The 23331-nt window shown below is 40.2% G+C and overlaps 1 protein-coding gene across 2 annotated transcripts in view; it reads right to left on the minus strand.

Annotated features, from left to right (window-relative positions):
• Positions 1–6245: 6245 nt before the first annotated feature.
• Positions 6246–23331, minus strand: part of tet3 (tet methylcytosine dioxygenase 3) — a 49701-nt gene continuing 32615 nt past the window's right edge. For both annotated transcript variants that reach the window (XM_072665212.1, XM_072665211.1), the window contains exons 4-10: positions 21765–21858; positions 19820–20028; positions 14697–14847; positions 14497–14586; positions 12971–13108; positions 12028–12376; positions 6246–11927 (exon numbers count right to left, since the gene is read on the minus strand). In XM_072665212.1, coding sequence (XP_072521313.1) covers positions 10207–11927; positions 12028–12376; positions 12971–13108; positions 14497–14586; positions 14697–14847; positions 19820–20028; positions 21765–21858 — 2752 coding nt within the window. In that variant the 3' untranslated portion in view covers positions 6246–10206. The remainder of the gene's footprint in view (positions 11928–12027; positions 12377–12970; positions 13109–14496; positions 14587–14696; positions 14848–19819; positions 20029–21764; positions 21859–23331) is intronic.

Below are 23331 nucleotides of genomic sequence, written 5' to 3' on the forward strand. Positions count from 1 at the left end.
GTGCGGTGCCCTATCCAATACTTCTAGGATGAGTTAGGGAGTTGGTTCGGCAATGATGAGGTGGAATGGGGATCATCCAACATGCTGACTCTCACTAGTGCTCTTGTCGCTGAATGCAATCAAATCCTCACAGCAATGCTCCTTCAAAATCTGGTAGAAAGCCCCACAGCAGAGACAGTTACTCCAACAAAAGCAGGATCAGCTCTTTTTAATGCCCTTGATTTCAGAAGAAACTACGAACGAGCAGGTGTCCCAATACTTTTGTCCTGGGCTGAAGGAGTAGGCACGTGTTTATGGCTTTGGTGTTTCCATACACGGCCACTAGGTGACATCGTTGACTTGATAAAACCGGTTATAACAGCCTACTCATGCTCACACACCTTTAGAACACTCCTCTCCAGACTTTTAGTGTCTCCACTCCTCAGGTAAATGAGTAGCTGACTCCCACGTTGCATCACAGCCTGTCATTACGATGCACCAAGTGGACCTGCCTTCTTCAGAGGGCTTGAGCTCCATCCAGGATCGTTGGGTTGAGATTAAGTGGCAGAACTAAATCATCCACTACCAGTATCTGACCTCAGTGATGCTCGTGAGGCTGAATGCAACCAAATCTTCACAGCAATAGTTCATCTATTTTTTTTTATTTTATCCCATTTTTTTTTTCTTTCTGAAAAAGTGCTGGATGAGCCTGGATGAGATTAAAAAGTATGTCCAAAAGTTTGTGGACACCCCTATTAATGAATGCAGGCAGCTACTTTCCAGTTGACGCAGATGTGCAAATGCACACACACACACAGCTTGTCTGGTAATAGAGTAGAATAGAGCAGAATAGAGTAGAATAGAGCACAGTAGAGTGCAGATTAGAATAGAGCAACATAGAGTAGAATAGAGAAGAACAGAATAGAGCAGAATAAAGCACAATGGAGTAGAATAGAGTAGAATACAATAGAGAATAGATTACAATAGAGCAAAATAGAGTGGAATACAGCACAATACAGCACAACAGAGTAGAGCACAATGGAGTATGATAGTAGAATAGAATAGAATAGAGAACAGAGTGAAATAGAACAATAGAGGAATAGAGTAGAATAGAGCACAATAGACTATAATTGCTTTCACAACATTTGTACACAACATCCGAAAAAAAGAAATTGAATTAAACTGAAATTCTATTCAATTGAGTACAATAGAGAATAGAGTACAATAGGACAGAACACACTAGAGTAGAAAAGAGTAGCATAGAGCACACTAGAGTTATAGAGTAGAATAGAGCACAATAAAGTAGAATAGAGAATACTAGAGTAGAATAGAGTAGAAAATAATAGAATAGAGCACAGTGGAAAATAATAGAGTACAATGGAGGTGGGATAGAGTGCAGAGCACACTACAGTAGAACAGAGCACAAAAGAGTGAATTAGAGTAGAATACATTGTGACAGTTATTGATATATATGAGCCACCTGAACTAACAGAATAACGTAGATTAGAATAGAGTACAGTGGAGTAGAATAGAGTACATTGGAATAGAATAGAGAACAGTGTAGTGAAATCAAGTAGTACTGTAGTAGAATAGAGTACAGTGAAGTAAAATGGAGTGGTAGTGGAGTACAATAGATACAGCGGAGTAGAGTAGAATACAGTGGAGTAGAATAGAGTATAGTGGAGTAGAGTACAATACAGTGGAGTTGAAAATAGTAGTGGAGAAGAGTAGAACACAGTGGAGTAGAATATAGTAGTGGAGTAGAGTAGAATACAATGGAGTAAAATAGAGTAGTAGTGGGGTAGAATAGAATATAGTGAAGTAGAATAGAGTAGTAATGAAGTAGATTAGAGTACAGTGAAGTAGATTAGAGTACAGTGAAGTAGAATAGAGTACTTATGGAGTAGCAGTGGAGTATAAATGAATACAGTGAAGTAGAAAAGAGTAGTAGTAGCGTAGCAGTGGAGTAGAATAGAATACAGTGGGGTGAAATAGAGTAGTAGTGGAGCAGAATAGAGTACAGTGAAGTAGAATACAGTACAATGGAGCAGAATAGAATACAGTGGAGCAGACTAGAATATTCTAGTTGTAGTGGAGTAAAATAGAGTAGTAGTGGAGTAAAATAGAATACAGTGGAGTAGAACTGAGTAGTAGTGGAGTAGAATAGAGTAGAGTAGAATAGAATACAGTGGAGTAGAATAGAGTAGAGTAGAATAGAATACAGTGGAGTAGAATAGAGTAGAGTAGAATAGAATACAGTGGAGTAGAACTGAGTAGTAGTGGAGTAGAATAGAGTGCAGTATAGTAGAATAGAATACAGTGGAGCAGAATAGAGCACAGTAGAGTAGAATAGAGAAGTAGTGGAGTAGAATAGAATAACAGTGGAGTAGAATAGAATACAGTGGAGTAGAACTGAGTAGTAGTGGAGTAGAATAGAGCGCAGTATAGTAGAATAGAATACAGTGGAGCAGAATAGAATACAGTAGAGTAGAATAGAGTAGTAGTGGAGTAGAATAGAATAACAGTGGAGTAGAATAGAATACAGTGGAGTAGAATGGAGTACAGTACAGTAGGATAGAATACAGTGAAGTAGAATAGTAGTGGAGTAGAGTAGAACAGAGTAGTAGTGGAGTAGAGTAGAATAGAATACAGTGGAGTAGAATAGAGTGCAGTAGAGTAGAATAGAATACAGTGGAGCAGAATAGAGTACAGTAGAGTAGAATAGAGTAGTAGTGGAGTAGAATAGAATAACAGTGGAGTAGAATAGAATACAGTGAAGTAGAATAGAGTAGTGGAGTAGAATAGAGTACAATGGAGTAGAATAGAATACAGCAGAGTAGAATATAGTCGTATTGGAGTAGAATAGAGTAGAGTGGAATAGAATACAGTGAAGTAGAATATAGTCATATTGGAGTAGAATAGAGTAGAGTGGAATAGAATACAGTGAAGTAGAATATAGTAGTGGAGTAGAATAGAGTACAGTGGAGTAGAATAGAATTAAGTGGAGTAGAATAGAATAGTGGAGTAGAATAGAGTAGAGTGGAGTAGAATAGAATTAAGTGGAGTAGAATAGAGTAGTGGAGTAGAATAGAGTAGTGGAGTAGAATAGAACACAGTGAAGTAGAATAGAGTACAGTAGAGTAGAATAGAGTAGTAGTGGAGTAGAATAGAATACAATGGAGTAGAATAGAGTAGCAGTTGAGTAGAACAGAGTAGCAGTCGAGTAGAATAGAGTAGCAATGGAGTAGAATAGAATATTCTAGTTGTAATGGAGGAGAATAGAGTGCAGTATAGTAGAATAGAATACAGTGGAGCAGAATAGAGCACAGTAGAGTAGAATAGAGTAGTAGTGGAGTAGAATAGAATAGCAGTGGAGTAGAATAGAATACAGTGGAGTAGAATGGAGTACAGTACAGTAGGATAGAATACAGTGAAGTAGAACAGAGTAGTAGTGGAGTAAAATAGAGTGCAGTAGAGTAGAATAGAATACAGTGGAGCAGAATAGAGTACAATAGAGTAGAATAGAGTAGTAGTGGAGTAGAATAGAATACAATGGAGTAGAATAGAGTAGTGAAGTAGAATAGAGTACAGTAGAGTAGAATAGAGTAGTAGTGGAGTAGAATAGAGTAGCAGTTGAGTAGAACAGAGTAGCAGTCGAGTAGAATAGAGTAGCAATGGAGTAGAATAGAATATTCTAGTTGTAGTGGAGGAGAATAGAGTGCAGTAGAGTAGAATAGAGTAGTAGTGGAGTAGAATAGAATACAGTGGAGTAGAATGGAGTACAGTACAGTAGGATAGAATACAGTGAAGTAGAATAGAGTAGTAGTGGAGTAGAGTAGAACAGAGTAGTAGTGGAGTAGAATAGAGTGCAGTAGAGTAGAATAGAATACAGTGGAGCAGAATAGAATAACAGTGGAGTAGAATAGAATACAGCAGAGAAAGTAAACGGGGAGAGAAAGTAAAAAAATATTGAAAAAATAAAAATAATAATAATAATAAAGTGTGAGTGTTCGAGCAAGTGTGTCGGTGTGGGGTTGCTTGTGTTTGTGAGTGTGTGTTTGTGTGTGTGTGTGTGTGAGGTGTGCAGGAATGCATGGGTGTAATCAAGAGGTTGAGTCATTCATCATTGGAGTGGATTAAAATAATAATCAAAAAAATCTAAAATAATAGAAAAAGTTCAAGCGCATTTCCGGGCTTGTGACAGAGCGCCAGAACATCTATTAAGTTAACAGTCTATTCATCTCCATAGCATACAAGCTTCATTTTTTCTACCTGTATAATATCACTGATTCTAGATATCTGCTTCAAGTACCATTTTCAGTAATTTGGGGTTTTCGCAAAGGTGTACGAAAGCTGCGAAGGCTGAGTAGTAGTGGAGTAGAATAGAGTGCAGTATAGTAGAATAGAATACAGTGGAGCAGAATAGAGCACAGTAGAGTAGAATAGAGAAGTAGTGGAGTAGAATAGAATACAGTGGAGTAGAATGGAGTACAGTACAGTAGGATAGAATACAGTGAAGTAGAACAGAGTAGTAGTGGAGTAGAATAGAGTGCAGTAGAGTAGAATAGAATACAGTGGAGCAGAATAGAGTAGTAGTGGAGTAGAATAGAGTGCAGTAGAGTAGAATAGAATACAGTGGAGCAGAATAGAATACAGCAGAGTAGAATATAGTCGTATTGGAGTAGAATAGAGTAGAGTGGAATAGAATACAGTGAAGTAGAATATAGTAGTGGAGTAGAATAGAGTACAGTGGAGTAGAATAGAATTAAGGGGAGTAGAATAGAGTAGTGGAGTAGAATAGAATACAGTGGAGTAGAATAGAATTAAGGGGAGTAGAATAGAGTACAGTGGAGTAGAACAGAGTAGTGGAGTAGAATAGAATACAGTAGAGAAGAATATAGTAGTAGTGGAGTAGAATAGAGTAGTAGCATTATAGAACAGAGTACAAAACAGTAGAATAGAACACAGTGAAGTAGAATAGAGTACAGTAGAGTAGAATAGAGTAGTAGTGGAGTAGAATAGAATACAATGGAGTAGAATAGAGTAGTGGAGTAGAATAGAGTAGTGGAGTAGAATAGAATACAATGGAGTAGAATAGAGTAGCAGTTGAGTAGAACAGAGTAGCAGTCGAGTAGAATAGAGTAGCAATGGAGTAGAATAGAATATTCTAGTTGTAGTGGAGGAGAATAGAGTGCAGTATAGTAGCATAGAATACAGTGGAGCAGAATAGAGCACAGTAGAGTAGAATAGAGTAGTAGTGGAGTAGAATAGAATACAATGGAGTAGAATAGAGTAGTGAAGTAGAATAGAGTACAGTAGAGTAGAATAGAGTAGTAGTGGAGTAGAATAGAGTAGCAGTTGAGTAGAACAGAGTAGCAGTCGAGTAGAATAGAGTAGCAATGGAGTAGAATAGAATATTCTAGTTGTAGTGGAGGAGAATAGAGTGCAGTATAGTATAATAGAATACAGTGGAGCAGAATAGAGCACAGTAGAGTAGAATAGAGTAGTAGTGGAGTAGAATAGAATAACAGTGGAGTAGAATAGAATACAGCAGAGTAGAATATAGTCGTATTGGAGTAGAATAGAGTAGAGTAGAATAGAATACAGTGAAGTAGAATATAGTAGTGGAGTAGAATAGAATACAGTGGAGTAGAATAGAATTAAGTGGAGTAGAATAGAGTAGTGGAGTAGAATAGAATTAAGTGGAGTAGAATAGAGTAGTGAAGTAGAATAGAGTACAGTAGAGTAGAATAGAGTACAGTAGAGTAGAATAGAGTAGCAGTTGAGTAGAACAGAGTAGCAGTCGAGTAGAACAGAGTAGCAATGGAGTAGAATAGAATATTCTAGTTGTAGTGGAGTAGAATAGAATTAAGTGGAGTAGAATAGAGTAGTGGAGTAGAATAGAATACAGTAGAGTAGAATAGAATACAATGGAGTAGAACAGAGTAGCAGTCGAGTAGAACAGAGTAGCAATGGAGTAGAATAGAATATTCTAGTTGTAGTGGAGTAGAATAGAATTAAGTGGAGTAGAACAGAATTACGTGGAGTAGAATAGAGTACAGTAGAGTAGAATACTAGTGGATTAGAATTGCTTGTTATTTTTATTATCCGGTGTCGACCTGAGGAGGATGGGTTCCCCTCCTCTCGACCCGAGGCAGTTTTTCCTGGCTTTGTGGCAACTTTCACTGTGAAAATTGCAATATGAATCGAATTAAACTGAATTGAATAGAGTTGAACAGAAGAAGAATCACTCTGACAGGCGCTCGTTTTTTTAAATCATGATTTTTATTAATTTTTTTTTACTTTTGCAGAACATAAAACAGTATTGTGGGTTTTGTCTTCACCACATACACTATGTATTCACATAATACACCAAACAGCTACAAGGAGAGAGACCGAACGAAAGAAAAACACTTTATACATACTGCATACTCGACATGAAAAAATAGAACCAAGAGCAATCTTGAACTCATATGGGAATGTAGCTGCCAGTTATTTCTTTTTTTTTTTGTTTTGTTTACTTTTTTTTTTTTTAATTATGTATATCTGGACATGATCAATGGTTCGATACTGAGTGCTGACGGGAAGAGAAAGTAAAAAAATACTGAAAAAATAAAAATAATAATAATAATAAAGTGTGAGTGTTCGAGCAAGTGTGTCGGTGTGGGGTTGCTTGTGTTTGTGAGTGTGTGTTTGTGTGTGTGTGTGTGTGAGGTGTGCAGGAATGCATGGGTGTAATCAAGAGGTTGAGTCATTCATCATTGGAGTGGATTAAAATAATAATAAAAAAAAATTGTAAATCGAAAATAATAGAAAAAGTTCAAGCGCATTTCCGGGCTTGTGACAGAGCGCCAGAACATCTATTAAGTTAACAGTCTATTTATCTCCATAGCATACAAGCTTCATTTTTTCTACCTGTATAATATCACTGATTCTAGATATCTGCTTCAAGTACCATTTTCAGCAATTTGGGGTGAGTTAAAAACTGAGAGAGACAGAGAGAGGAAGAGATCTGCCGAGAAATTTGAGTGCTTTGTATTAAATTATGAGAATCATACAGTCTTTCAACATCTGAAAAGAGAAAAGCATCAGCACCATAGACATTTCCTATACGCTTAAATCTGAGACAAGGCTTCATAGATCATATTAAAGATTTCCCCCCCCCCCAAAAAAAAAAAAACCCAAACCCAAACCCAAACCCAGCACAACAACAGTTCAGCTTCCCTCGCTATGCTTATCGCGTCGCATCGCTTCTACAGTGACCTCTAGGGGTAGCACCATGGTTAAAAGATTCACTGCCGTCGAAGAGAAGAGCACGGCTTCAAGAAACTCATGAGTCTGAAATCCCACCCTCGGGAATCCAGCACAGTTTCGCGTCGTTGGGTTGGGTTTCGCAAGGTGTACGAAAGCTGCGAAGGCGGCAAACGCTCAGAACCTGGAGTCACATTCAAAATCCGCGCCATCCGCCATAATCGGGCTTAATCCGACATAATCCGGCATAATCCGGCATAATCTGCGTACGCACCCGTTCGCTTCAGCCAGAGCACTAAAAACCATTAAAAGTAAGAATAAGAAACATTGTCCACTTGTAAAATCGCTTCGGCGGTCAGCTCAATCAGACATTACACCCGGACGCTGTGGTGCTGTGGTTCATGGTGTGGTAGATTAATCTGTCGATTCTTACATCATCATCCTCATCATCATCATTATTATTATCATCATCATCAAGCACTAACCTTACATTTTCCCTCCCGTCTCCAATCACATGGTCGATGCTCAATGTTCATGCATGCTGATTCTCCACGGTTAGCTGTTTTGTTTGTTTGTTCTGTTCTGTCTGGTTTTGACTGGCGGGAGAGGAAGCCTGTATCGGTGGTTGTTCAGAGGTATTGGTCTAAGTACAGTACGTATTAAAAATAATAATAAAAAAAAAAAATGAAACAAAAAACAGCAGTATATTGAGTACAGAGAACATCCGCCAGGGCTCATAAGAGTTTCAACGCACGACCGCCTCGTAATTCAGCATCGGCTCCCTAGTCCTAAACTCCTAACCCATGTATTCAACCCATTGGACACGTATGAGCACCGTCTTTAATGTTTAGGGCCTGACATACTGACAACCGTAGACTAAAAAAATGAAAGGAATCATTCATGATTTATTCCTCACCAGTTAAATAATCTTACCTAAATATTTAACTATTTACATATCTATCTCTCCCAATAAAATTCCATTAAAAAAGCAAAACAAACAAACGAACGAACAGAAAACGAAAAGAGACTAAGATTCAAGTCGTCAATATTACGTTCTTTTTTTTCCTCCTCGTTAAAATCAAGATTAAAAGTGCTTTTATAAAATCTTTTCTTCTATATTTACAATTTGTCTAAAATGAAACAATAAAATCAAAATCAAAGAAAAAAAAAAACAGCAAGCACAATAACAATAATCTTCATAACCATCATCATCATCATTATCATCATGTAATAAATAATAATAATAAAACGATTAAAAAAAAAAGTAGAATATGTATGTGGATTTAGGCCCGAAGGCCTACAGTCTGTAGCGCCGAGTATTAGTAGCATGTTGGGAATGGGATCAGCGTCGCAACATGAGGTAAAGGACTAGAGGACGGCTCCATAAGCACCGGACCCTCCCTTTCAACTGTGAGCACCAAGCAGTCTACTGCCCTGCACCTACCCCCCCACCCCACCCCCCACTCCCAGGAAGCGCTCAGCACGATCACACTCTCGAAAGGCATCATGCTGAGAAGCACCTCAAATTCAGGGGGAGTGGGGGGGTGTGGGGATCAGCTCAGCTCTCAGGGCCAGAGGAGACGGAGGAGGCCAAGAGGAGCTATGGAGTAACTTCAGAGGCATGGAAAGACTGTTAGTAGCACCAACCTCCATGAATGTCCTCTCTCTCTTTCTCTTGGTCTCGCTCCGCTCAGGCTGGCAACCGGAGCTTCAGCCAGACCTAGCAAAGTTCTGGAGCCACGCTTGCTTTTTTTTGACCAGAGCTCGAGATTTCTCAGCTCGCCTAGGTTCCCATTTGGAGCGCCGTTCAGGCTCGGGCCAACGGGGCATTGTAAAGGTGGACCAAACTGCATTAGCACCTCAGAGACCTCTGTCTCACCATGGTCTCATAGGCTGAAATGGATACTGCACCGTGACAAGATGAGTCAGCACCGAGTGGTTGATGACATTGATTCCTCAGGAGAGGCGACCGCACCGAACCCGGGGCGGCTTGTCGCCAAACCCCACCAGTATAAAGAGCACCATCGTTGGTACATCGTTAGCCACCATGACGGTGAGGGCAAGAATCTGAGACAGCTAAGACAGAAAAAAGCACCATTGGAAGGACCAGTAGAGACCTCCAGTATGTAGAAGAGTGGCACAAAACAGAAAGGCCCCCGTCAACGCCAGGACTTCCCTCGCTTATTTTGGTCGCATACTCTGTAATTACAGCATGGAACTAGCCCTCGTTTGAACACCGTCCTTCCTCCAGAGTGTCTCGCGTAGGTTGTAGACACGGGCATGGCTCGCAGTGACGTGAAGGTGCTGTATATATCATGGAGAGGTTAATGGGAGAAAAGGCAAAGGATGGAAAATATAAAAAATAAAAAAAATAAAACAACAACACTCCACCCCCCCCAAACCCCCCAAAAAATGATGATTAGCTTGTTCTCACATTCATATCAAACAAGCGAGACTGACGAAGACGAGGAAGTCGTCAAGAGAGGAAAAGAAAGAATAAAAAGCCCTCAAAAAAACAATCATAATATTAATAACGACATTGATGAAAAACAATACATTTAAAATAAAAAATAGTCATCTTCATAATATAATAACAATACCTGTAATATCAACGCCAACAGTAACAATAGCAATCATAATAATATTGATAATAATAGCAATAATAATTAGAATCATTAAATTCACTTAGGGAGGGTAAACTATGGAATCCCTCCCACGTTGGAGAGAAGAAGAGCACCATAGGCAGCGTGTCCGTTTGGGGGACGCCCAAACTGCCACCAAAACTTGAGGTAAAAAAAAAAAAGAAAATGAAAAATTCAGAAAACCGCCCCTCTATCCTCCCTCTCTCCTGATGGTCAGAGAGGGGATGACGAGCCGGGAGAGGTTCAGGGTTTAAGAAAAGGGTGAGATTCCTTTTTCATTTTAGCACCCTGCATTTCCACTCCCGGCCACAGGGGGGCACCAGTTTGCAAGAGCTTACATAAAGCGACTGTAGTGCCCTGTGAGCTGGGTGAAGGCGTAGGGTGACAAAGTGACCATGGTGGTGGTGTGCTGTGTGGGGGCCATCCGTGTCACCACCCCTTCCCGCTTGTCCTTGGCGGGCCCCAAGGAAGGACTCGAGGCTCCGTCCGCCCACTTGCGCTTCTTGCCGTAGGCCTTGATTTCTTCTTGCGAGAGGCCCAGAAGAGCTGCCTCCTGCTGCCTTTGCCTCGCCCGCTCGGCTAGCAGCTTCATCTTGGCCTCCCACAGCGCTAGGCCATGGCAGGGCTGGTTCAAATTCTTGTGCTGGTAGAACACCAGGGAGATGCGGGTTGGGTGACTGCGATCTGGCTTCTTCAAAGGCGTGGTGGCGTGTAGCTCCCGCCGGGCGCATTCGATGAGAATGGAGCCGTGGCTCGGAGCCACCGCTACTCCTCCGATGTTGGGGTCCAGAAAGTTGTGCTCGCTGTCGGACCACACCTCTTCCTCTTCCAGTTCTCGTTCACTCTGGCTTTCCGCCTCACTCTGCCAGCAAGCTTGCCCGTCCACTTTCTGCAAGGCGTCTGGAAACTGACGGCCCTCTGGAGCCGGAGACAGTGTGCTTCCCGCTGCGGAAGCGCCGCCAGACTTCCAAGCTTTCTCCTGGAGGCCTAATGGTGTTGAGCCTCGACTCTCTGCCACCTGGGACAGCATCTTGTCTGGGAATGCCCCGACTGGGGTGCCCTGTCTAAGTCCCCCAGGACAAAAGCCTGCAGAGCCTATAGGACCCCAAGCCTTGGGCTGTGGACTCGGGGCAGGGCTATCCCAATGGTGCGGGGTACTCGGGTGAGGGGAAGGAGCTGGAGATGGGCCTCCTTTCAAGACCGGGGAGGGAGAAGGAGCAGGGGAGGCCATTGGTGTACCAGGGTAGGAGCTCCACTGCTGCTGTTGATGGGCATACTGAGGATGCTGAGGCTGGGTATGGTGTTGCTGGTGGAGCCGTTGCTTGTCTGGAGTGAACGGTGAATGGGCTAGACCCGGTCTGAGATTTCCGTCCCATCCTTTGGAAGCCAAGCTGCCATTGGGCTTGTGCCCAGACCAGGCGTCAGGCTGCGGGGTAACGCTTGGGGTGTTGGGGCAACTCCGGACCTGCCCATCCGTCCTGCTGTCGTATAGTGGCACCTCCATGGGCTCCTGCTTGATGACCGGTGTGAGGCGGTGTTGATCCGGGGGCGCAGACGGGGTGCGGTTAGGGGGAGCTGGAGACTGGGACAGCTCAGACTGGTGCAGATAGCCAGGGTTGGCCAAGTCGGCTACTTGCTGGCGCTGTTGATCAGAGCGGTTAGGGTATGCTTGTGCCAGCCTGGCCTGAAGGTTTTGGACATCTGGTTTCTGGTCTAATGCAGCAGACTTGGGCCAGGTCCCATTACGTCCCTCGCAGCCCAAGACGTCGGGGTGCAAAAGTGCATTGGGGGGGTGTTTGTAGTAATTGTAGGGCATACCTTGGAGGTTAGGATGGAAGCCATTAATAGGGCCGGGTGCAGATGGCTGGCCATTGGGAAGCAGGCCACCCCTTGCATAGGGACCAGGGAAGGAATAGGCACCATTCATCCCATAGGGATCAGGACACATCTTGCCGTTCCCAAGGCCTGGGTAGCCTTCCAAGTCTCCATTCATGGCCTGAAAGCGCTCAACCAGTTCTTTTTTGATGGTGGGCTTCACCTCTTGTTTTGGAATTGCTAAAAGGAGACACAAAATCATAACATCAGCATCTAGAAAGAGTAATACTTATATCAAGGACTGCCTCACTACACGACTTGTAGTGCCGTGGAGCCGTACCTTTATTGCCTTGCTGTGGGTGAGGTGAACCTGCGAGCCGGACCTCCTTCTTGATCATCTTCTCCGGTGTCTCCACCAGCTGCTGTTTCTTGTTCTTCTTCTCCGACGCAGCTTTCTTGGCCTCTAACCGACGCTGCCGGCAGGACTTGGCAGGCTCCGGGAGTTTCCGGACCTCTCGGCGGAAACTGTTGAGCACCTGGATAGCACCCGTCTGTATTTTGCGGCGCTGGTTCTCCTCGCTACCGAACTCGTCCACCGGGGAGACCTTATAAAGCGGAAGCACATGAAGCTGCTCGTCGTCTGGGATCTTCCCCACCTGCCGATTGTCCTCTTTCGTAAGAGTGCAGACCTGAAAACAAGAACGCTGGACTGAATACAGAGCCGGGGAACCAGTCAGCAGTGTTCCCTGATGGCTACCAGTGAGCGACTGAAGTGTGGGTTGCTAGGTGTTGTTATGCTTGTTGTATAATATAGTAAACTGTCCCTTGGGAATAGAATACAGTGGAGTAGAATAGAGTAGTAGTGGAGTATAACAGAATACAGTGGAGTAAAATAGAGTAGTAGTGGAGTAGAATAGAATACAGTGGAGTAAAATAGAGTAGTAGTGGAGTAGAATAGAATACAGTGGAGTAAAATAGAGTAGTAGTGGAGTAGAATAGAGTAGTAGTGGAGTAGAATAGAATACAGTGGAGTATAATAGAGTAGTAGTGGGGTAGAATAGAGTTCTGTGAAGTAGAATAGAGTACAGTAGAGGAGAATAGAGTACAGTGGAGTAGAATAGAATACAGTAGAGGAGAATAGAGAACGGTGGAGTAGAATACTGTAGTAGTGGAGTAATCTGCATATAACACACACAACAAACACATGCACTCCACCACTTTTTCACACACACACACACACACACACACACACGCGCACACACACACACACACACACACCGTACCACAGTGCAGCCGTTGTAGAGGTTATGCTGGTCTTTGTGAGCATGGGCGCAGAAGTCCATGCATGCAGTGATGCCTGAAAAGGGCCGTCCTTCTTGCAAACCCAGCCGGCAATCTGTTGCTACCTTTTCATTCATGCACTGTGGGAAAAAAACAAGGAATACGCCATTATTACCCATCAGCCAAAGCGGCACAGACTACCTCTTTGCTCTTCATTTTCTCTGGTGTTTGGTAAACATGGCATTAGACCCACTGTATTAGAAGCTGCTTAGATTAGAACTGAATTAGGAAGCTTTTTTCATCAATAAATGAAGACATATGTGGTCTTTCCTGCCTTTTAGTAACTGATCCTGCTCTGCTTATCTTCTCTTATGTATTACAGCATGGCCTGCACAGCCTTGAGGATACAACACCCTGCATGCTGTTCATATAGCTTTCCTCTACATTATCGCTTCAACACCACAGGCCGTCACAGGCTGCACATACAATGTTCCCATACCCAACAGTTGTGATAACTGAAGTGCACTGCACTATGGGCACAAATATAAATGGCAAAATTTGTGAAAATCTATAAATTGAGTTAATAGAAGCTTAAAGCTCTTTTCTCAAATCTATATTACTGGACAATAGTACACACATAATTCATTTTTATAAAAAACAGCATTTCCTGCTGGCATCTACTCAGGTTTTAATAGAGGAGGTTTGAGGCAAAGGTGATTATTTATTATGTACTTTACTGCTTCATTAGCCCCAAAGCCTGAAATCAAGCCAATCAAACTGAACTAGCAGTGAAATAAAACATGTAAAGTCACATTAAAAAACATGCAAGGTGCAAGATGGAAAGAAAGGCTAAAAAAATTAAATAAAACAATAAAAATATATAGAGAAAAAATCTAGGTAAAAAACAAACACACACACACACACACACACACACACATATATATATATATATATATATATATATATATATATATATATAGATAGATAGATAGATAGATATTTAGGATTTTTATCATTTAATTTTTAAAATGAAAAGTATATCTAGATATAAATATATAAATTATAATTATAAATACAAAAAATAAAAGAAATATAGAGAATAAAAATACAGAGATAAAAATATAAGGGAAAAATATACATTATGTGTAAATAAATAAATATATATATATATAATAATAGAGATTGAGTGATAGAGTGATTTACAGAAATGACTATAGAACAAAAGCATAAATTGTAGCTACAAAATGAATAGTAATTAAAATATAAGCTAAAAAAAGAACTATATATATATATATATATAATAAGATTATAGAAATAAAAAATATAAAACAATATTAAAAATATTAAAACACAAATTAACACATAATATGCATAAAAATAGAGACTATAGATATAGGGATATGGTGTGAAGTTGGATGTATAAAGGAGATTTTAAAGGAGAATCTGAATCTGAGGAAAACATTCATTTCTCCTCTAGGAAAGCTGTCCCTTCCACAGTGTCTAAGCAAATGCCTCTGGCTGCTCTTACCTGGTTGCTGTATGCCTGAGGGGCCAGCTTCTTATACAAAGGTGCCACCCTAGTGGCCAGGTCCTGGAAGTTATCCCTGAGAAGCTCCTCCTGCAGAGGGAGGATACACCAGCAGTCATTTTCAGGTCTATATTACATGTTTATATTACTACAAAGTAGCACTGAAATAGTTATGAATAACAACTGATGAAGTCACTGACCTCTTTGGGGTGTTCTCCTTGCAGTCTGAACTTGCGGGGTGTCTTGCTGCGGGCGTACTTACAGCCGTTGAAGTACATGCTCCAGGAACACCCGAAAGAGAAGGAAGCACCACAGGTCTCGGAGTCTTTCCCCTGGCATGCACACGTACGGCTGCAGAGAGAAAAGCACAGCACTTCAGCATGCAGACTATCTAGAACTGTCTGGAGGTTCTAGAGTTCAGTGCTTTCACTGATCTAACAATAATAACCAAACACTCCACTTGGTTCAGGCGTGACGTAGGGAGCTCTGAGCCCGACGGTGATACAGCAGGAGTCGCACGATTGGTATGATGAGATCAGTCTATGCAGAAAAGGCTAGAACCTTTAGAACTTTTACAACTTTTAGAACAGCTCCTGTGATGTTCTGTAGATCTTGACTTATTCCTTTATACTGAGTTCTAAGAATAAAGGTTATGGTTCTTGGCTTGCATATATATTTAGTATAGAACCTTCCCTTTATGCTTAGGGTTCTTTAGACAGTCCTAAAAAAATGAAGGTTCCTACAAGGCTCTTGGCTTGTATATAGTTCTATATAAGTTCTATTTGTAATTCGAGTAGAACCTTTCTTTTATGCTGAGGTTCTTTAATATTTAACCGTGTTGGGCACAGCTGGGGCACTGCTGTCTGTGTAGGGTAGGGTTCTTAGGGTTCTATAATGTAAAATATAATTTAAAACATCTTAAAATGGTTATAAATAAACGTCATATAAATTATTTTTAGTAAATAAAGTTTATTCAATTATTTTTTATGAAGTAAAAATGAAATAAAGTGGGTTGAAATGAGGGCTGTGTCCCACAGAACTATGATTTAACTCTCATGGCTGTGTTTTTGGCTGTACCACATATACCCGGCATGCTTCTATTTGGTTCTAGGAGATCTATGAATTACTCATTAGGCGACTCTTAGCTTTGCTCAGGGCTACTCCTTAAGCTCGGCCGGTTAAACCATTTCTCGCCCACAGTCGGGGCTCTGTTCTCTGTGTAATTCTAAACCGCGATCAAGTGTTAGCATTTTTTAACAGGTTTTTAAAGTTTTCCAGGCTTGGAAAAATGATTTATAATACATAACGTCTTCAATTTGGTTTTTATTAAATGTCAAACAATAAAGCGGGCTGGAAAGTGCGCCGCATGCCGCAAGAGCAGGATTTAATTCACAATAATTCTGCTTGGTTTGTTTTGGCTCCACAAAATGTGCATTACTGTCAAAGCAGATGTTGCCTGGCAGGCCAAATGAAAACCATTCGCTGGACCAAACTGCCTGGCGAGCTGCACCAACAGGAACGTCCACAAATGAAAATGTCCAGCTTATTACTGCGGCTCGTACTAAAGTAAAGCGCACAGCTCTGGAGAGCTGCAGCACTGCTACGCTGTGTTTTTCCCTGCAGGACCAGGCTGGGCTCAGGGGTCTTCAGGTCAAACCGCAGTGCAGGTTAATGATTACCTGCTGTAACTCATCTGAATCAACTCAACAGCTAAGGTCCACGTCTTTTGTTAGGTAATGCAGGTGTGTCAGAAACACTAAGGGGGGAGGAAAACGCTGGCTCTCTAGGGGCTGAAGTAGGGAGTTACCTTTGTACTGTTGGAAGTGACACACTCGAGCACACTGCTGTAAGGAGGTCAGAGGCTCCCAGGAAAGTCAGGAAAGCAGTGATTATTTGAATGATTTTAAAGCAGAGCTTTTCTGTGCTGGACTGGTGAGCTCTGCTGTGTCTCGTTTAAACTGTCTGAAGGCCTGTATGTGGGCCTGTAGTTTGGATCCCTGCCTTCAAACAACATACGGTAACGATTTAGCATCATAGCAGTTACTGAATCATTTATAGGAGATACTGAATCATTTATAGGAGATACTGAATCATTTATAGCAGATACGGGACCATTTATAGTATATGCTACATAATTTTTAGTAGTAAGTGAACCATTTAGAGTACTAACTGAATAATTTATAGGAGATACTGAATCATTTATAGCAGATACGGGACCATTTATAGTATATGCTACATTATTTTTAGTAGTAAGTGAACCATTTAGAGTACTAGCTGAATCATTTACAGGAGACACTGAATTATTTATAGGAGACACTGAATCATTTATAGGAGATACTGAATCATTTATAGGAGATACTGAGTCATTTATAGCAGATACGGGACAATTTATAGTATATGCTAAACTATTTAAAGTAGTAAGTGAAAAATTTAGAGTACTAACTGAATCATTTATAGGAGACACTGAATCATTTATAGGAGACATTGAATCATTTATAGGAGATACTGAATCATTTATAGCAGATACAGGACAATTTATAGTATATGCTAAATCATTTATAGTAGTAAGTGAACCATTTAGAGTGCTAACTGAATCATTTATAGGAGACATTGAATCATTTATAGTAGATACTGAATCATTTATAGGAGATACTGAATAATTTATAGGAGACACAATCATTTATAGGAGACATTGAATCATTTATAGGAAATACTGAATCATTTATAGGAGACACTGAGTCATTTATAGCAGATACGGGACAATTTATAGTATATGCTAAACTATTTAAAGTAGTAAGTGAAAAATTTAGAGTACTAACTGAATCATTTATAGGAGACACTGAATCATTTATAGGAGACATTGAATCATTTATAGGAGATACTGAATCATTTATAGCAGATACAGGACAATTTATAGTATATGCTAAATCATTTATAGTAGTAAGTGAACCATTTAGAGTGCTAACTGAATCATTTATAGGAGACATTGAATCATTTATAGTAGATACTGAATCATTTATAGGAGATACTGAATAATTTATAGGAGACACTGAATCATTTATAGGAGACATTGAATCATTTATAGGAGATACTGAATCATTTATAGGAGACACTGAGTCATTTATAGCAGATACGGGACAATTTATAGTATATGCTAAACTATTTAAAGTAGTAAGTGAAAAATTTAGAGTACTAACTGAATCATTTATAGGAGACACCGAATCATTTATAGGAGACATTGAATCATTTATAGGAGATACTGAATCATTTATAGCAGATACGGGACAATTTACAGTATATGCTAAATCATTTATAGTAGTAAGTGAACCATTTAGAGTACTAACTGAATCATTTATAGGAGACATTGAATCATTTATAGGAGACACTTAATCATTTATAGGGGATATGGGACCATTTATAGTATATGCTAAATTATTTATAGTAGTAAGTGAACCATTTAGAGTACTAACTGAATCATTTATAGGAGATACTGAATCATTTATAGTATATGCTACATCATTTTTAGTAGTAAGTGAACCATTTAGAGTACTAACTGAATCATTTATAGGAGACATTGAATGATTTATAGCAGATACGGGACAATTTATAGTATATGCTACATCATTTAAAGTAGTAACTAACCATTTAGTATTAACTGAATAATTTATAGAAGATACTGAACCATTTACAGCAGATGCTGGATGTTTTATAGCAGTAATTGAATCATTTATAATAGATACTGAGACATTTATGATGGATTCTAAATAATTCATTATAGATACTCAACCATCTATAGTTACTGCATTATTTACAGCCGATACTGAATCATTTACAACAGTAACTGAATCATTTATAATAGATTCGGAATCATTTATAGTAGATAAATGATATCTATATATCATGTATCGTATCTAGTAAATAATGTATTGCAGTTACTGAATCTTTTATAGTTGGATAATGAACCATTTACAGTAGATGCTGAATGTTTTATAGCAGTAATTAAATCATTTATAAGAGATACTGAATCTTTTATAGTAGATAATGAACCATTAACAATAGATGCTTGTTTTATAGCAGTAATTGAATCATATATAGCAAATACTGAATCAGTTCTAGTAATTAAATTCTTTTAGGTTGATAGATTCATTTATACCTCTTACTGAATCATTTACAGTATACACTGAATTATTTATAGTAAATACAGAATTGTTTAAAGCAGTTACTGAATCATTTCGATGCAGGTCACAATTTCAATTGTGTTCATGAATTATTTAAGTTTATTATTATTATTATTATTTAATTATTTATTTAACTGAACCATTTATAGCAGTAATTGAACCATGTATAGTAGATAATGAATCATTTATAGTAGATAATGAGCCATTTATAGTCAATACTGAATTATTTATAGTAGATAATGAGCCATTTATAGTAGATACTGAATTATTTATAGTAGATAATGAGCCATTTATAGTAGATACTGAATCATTTATAGCAGTAACTGAACCATTTATAGCAGTAATTGAACCATTTATAGTAGATACTGAATCATTTATAGTAGATAATGAGCCATTTATAGTAGATACTGAATCATTTATAGTAGATAATGAGCCATTTATAGTCAATACTGAATTATTTATAGTAGATAATGAGCCATTTATAGTAGATACTGAATTATTTATAGTAGATAATGAGCCATTTATAGTAGATACTGAATCATTTATAGCAGTAACTGAACCATTTATAGCAGTAATTGAACCATTTATAGTAGATACTGAATCATTTATAGTAGATAATGAGCCATTTATAGTAGATACTGAATCATTTATAGTAGATAATGAGCCATTTATAGTCAATACTGAATTATTTATAGTAGATAATGAGCCATTTATAGTAGATACTGAATCATTGCTAGTAGATAATGAGCCATTTATAGTAGTAACCGAACCATTTGTAGTAGATACTGAATAATCTATAGTAGATACTGAATTATTTATAGTAGATAATGAGCCATTTATAGTAGATACTGAAGCATTTACTGAATCATTTATAGTAGACACTGAATCATTTATAGCAGATCCTGAATCATTTATAACAGTAACTGAATCGTGTATAATAGCCGCTAACATCACTGTATCCCAGTCTGGGCCTCAGGTGTTGGAAAAAACATTGCTATAGGTTCCCCTGTAGTGTGATATAACCCATAGATTAAATTGTATACCTCTGAAAATGTACAATTATTATTATATTGCACTAATTACTGTATTAAATCAATATTATGAGCTTATATTAAAGCAGGCCTAGTTCTGTCTCTCTCACTCACTCGTCGTTGAGGCCACAGCGGCGGCTGGTGGGGTTGCCGTATTTGGTCAGCGTGTCGGAGATCTCTCGGTACAGTTTATCCCCCACAGCCCGCGAAACGCCCTCCCAGGCCAGGATGAGGATGATGATGACAGCGTTGGCACAGTGGTGACCCGCCCGGTGCCGCACCAAACACAGCAGCTTCTCCTTCTCGCTGCTGCGCCGAATCACCTGCAGGGGGCAGACAAGGATGGAGAGGAAGACGGATGGTGGGGGGAGGGGGGTATTAATAAAAGTGTTCTCTTCAACATGATCTAAGGATTATTAATGTACACTTTATGGAGAAAAATGGACAAAAGTATTGAGACACCTGCTCATTCACTCTTTCTTCTGAAATCAGGGGTATTAAAAAGAGCAAGGAGGCTTTCTACTACATTTTGGAGGAGCATGTGTCCACAAATATTTGGACATATAGTGTACTCTTCTTAATCATTTTCCAATCATTAGTACCATTTTAACATCAGCTTCTGACTTTCCACCCCGTCACACTCACTTGTTTTGCCTATAAATATTGTACTGTTGCTTTTTTAATGACATCACACAGAGGAAGTGACATCATTTGAGCCTTTGGAGCAGCCAGGAACAGAAAAAAGGCATGTTGATGTTGTTATACATTGTTTATTCACCCGTTATTCACATTTATTTAGATTCTGGCTCCCCTGTCTGAGTTAAAAGGATCATTTTAATCATTTTAATTTTTTGGAATAATTTAAATATTTATTTAATATATAAATATTTTTAGTTTTTTGAAAGATGGACGTCTTTGTCACCGACTTTTATCACTATTTCAATTCAAAATCACAATTTCAGACAAAATCATCACTATTTTATCAAAAATTCAATAAATAAATTCAGGGAAATAATGAAAGTAGTAGTTTGATTATATACAGCTTCACAACGTTGCAGCAGAACAGACGCACACACAGCGGGAGTTACACTGAATGATCCTCCAGAAGCTTTATATGAGCAGGGAAAATGTCGCTATTGGCACTATAAGGATTATCTACCATCAGCACATATGCTTTCAACCATAAACCCATTAGCTGGGAGTGCGAGTGTGTGTTTGTATGTGTGCTAAGGGGAGTGCAACCCCCCGCTGCTTTATAGCTCTGGGCTAATGATAACAGGTTGCCTGCCTTCCAGGGATCGGGTCGCTGCAATCACCCTCTCAAACACACGAACACATACCCAGCGTAGACCCCTATGTCCTCACTACACTGGAGTCCCATCAGAATGGGCAGATAACTGCTTTTTAAATACATAAGCAGCTTTATTGAGGTGTCTGACTGAGTTAGGAACCAAATTTATTATTAAATTTAATTATTAGTATTAAAGTTATTACCATATTAAGTACAGCAACATACACTACTAGCCCAAGTTCTGCAACACGAGGCTCAGAGTGGCTCAGTGGTCGAACAAGCTACACTGTGAAAAGTAGAAGATCCTTGATGAACCTTTGGGGGTGCATCAGTTTGAAACTGTGGAGGAACTTTTTAAGGTGCTTTGAGGAGGCTTTTAGAAGATTCCTAGAAGGTTCCTCAAAGCTAAAGAACCTCCAAAGGGATCGTACACTTAACAGTGTAGGGTCCGAGAGACGTGAGTTCGAAATCCGAGCCATGCCGCTTTGCCATCAGCGGCCGGAGCCTGAGAGAGCACAACCGACCGAGCCGGCTGGCCGTGCCGTGTCGGCTGCCTGGCAATGCAGTACTGGTGCCACCTTAAAAAGACGTGCTACCCTTCTAGTGTCGGGAGCGTTGCTAGTGCTTGGGAGTGTTCTGAAACTTTTGACTGATAGTGTACATTCAAAAGACAGTACCAATTAAAAAGCACATCTTAGCGAGTCCTGGCTGGACACACTGGAGACTGTGCTCGTCAGCAGGACATGCCATCATCGTCATTATACTCACCCACTTGGCGATAGGGCATCCTTGCGAACTCTTGCCCTCCCTTCCCGTGAAGATCACCTTCTCTATACGGATGGCCTCCCCCTTCTCTCCATACCTGCAGCGGAAAACACATACAGAAAGACGGGTCAGCTCAGACGGGTTCAATCTATTTATTAAGGGGTGTAACTGAAAGTAGCTGAATGCATTCATAAGCAGGGGCGTCCACAAATATATGGACACGTTGTGTCATATTCTTGATCACTGGTACCATTTTAACATCGGAATGTACTGCTGCTTTAAAGGACATCACAAAGGGGAAGTGACATCATTAGAGTCTTTGAAGCAGCCATGAACAAAAAACAAAAACAAACAGGCAAGCTTTGATGTTTTATGTTTCTTTTATGTTCAAAGGATCATTTTAACAATTCAAATTTGAATGGCTGAGGTGGGAAATACGTTTTTTTGGATGATGAATGTATCTTTATGTCACAGATTTAAAATATATATATATATTGTACAGTGGAAATGGCACCAGCAATCATCACTGGACATCACTGGACATCACTGGACGTACAGGGTACGAGCAGCACCACTTCAAACTGTCCATCTAATCAGACCCCCCGCCGTCTCACAGCAATCAACACGACACTGAAGCCCAAAAAGGCTGGTTCCAAAGGCCGATCCGCTCCGAGAGCCCTTCCAGCTTCAAGTACGGCTCGGCTCGACCCGTCATCCTTTAAGATCCACGGAAGACGAGCGTCCAGACTTTTTACTGTCCTGCACTGAGGTGGTGGAACGAACTTCCCCTGGGTGTCCGAACAGCAGAGTCCAGCGCTCGCTGTCCTCAAACCCAGACTGAGGACCCTCCTCTTCTGAGAGTACTCAGGCTAAGAGAAGAGTACTATGGTCTCTATATTGACTTGTGGAGCACTTTTGTATGTGCTTGTGAAGTATTTATGTACTCCATACGTCCAAATGTTTGTGGACACCCCTTCAGCTAATGAATGCATCCAGCTATTTTTTATTGTACTTGTCTAGTCCCAGTAGATAAGTCTCAGGAGCAGGTAAACATGAGCTAGAGGGGTGTAAAGCCCCCCAGCATTGAGCTGTGAAGCAGTGGAAGAACTGTGTTCTCTGGAGTGATGGACCCTGGGGCTCCATCCAGTACTTTAGGGATGAGTTGGACAGTTGGTTTGGGATCTATCCAGCATCCTGACCATCACTAACGCTCACTAGATTCATCAGATTAGGCCTTCATCCTCAGGACACCATTTCTACTCTATATTTACACACAGGTCAGACTTTACTAAGCACATGTGCACGGGAACCCATTCAGCATTCAGCCCCACCTCCTCATTGGTCACTGTTGTCAGTATGCGAGTGGTCAGGGTGCTTACCGCGAACCGTGGACCCCCTAAACCCCCTACCCAAGCCCCCCCATTCATCTACAATCACACACTCCAGCGGAGAAGCATCCAACTCCGCAGGGTGGCCCTGGCGGGGTCAGAGGTGATGTTGGGATGAGGCTTAGATTCAGAAAGTTTTAGTTCCTACGTCACTCTCAAAACACAAACAAAAGGGGCGCATC

Source organism: Salminus brasiliensis, chromosome 20 (assembly GCF_030463535.1).
Source record: "Salminus brasiliensis chromosome 20, fSalBra1.hap2, whole genome shotgun sequence".
Lineage (NCBI taxonomy): Eukaryota > Metazoa > Chordata > Actinopteri > Characiformes > Bryconidae > Salminus > Salminus brasiliensis.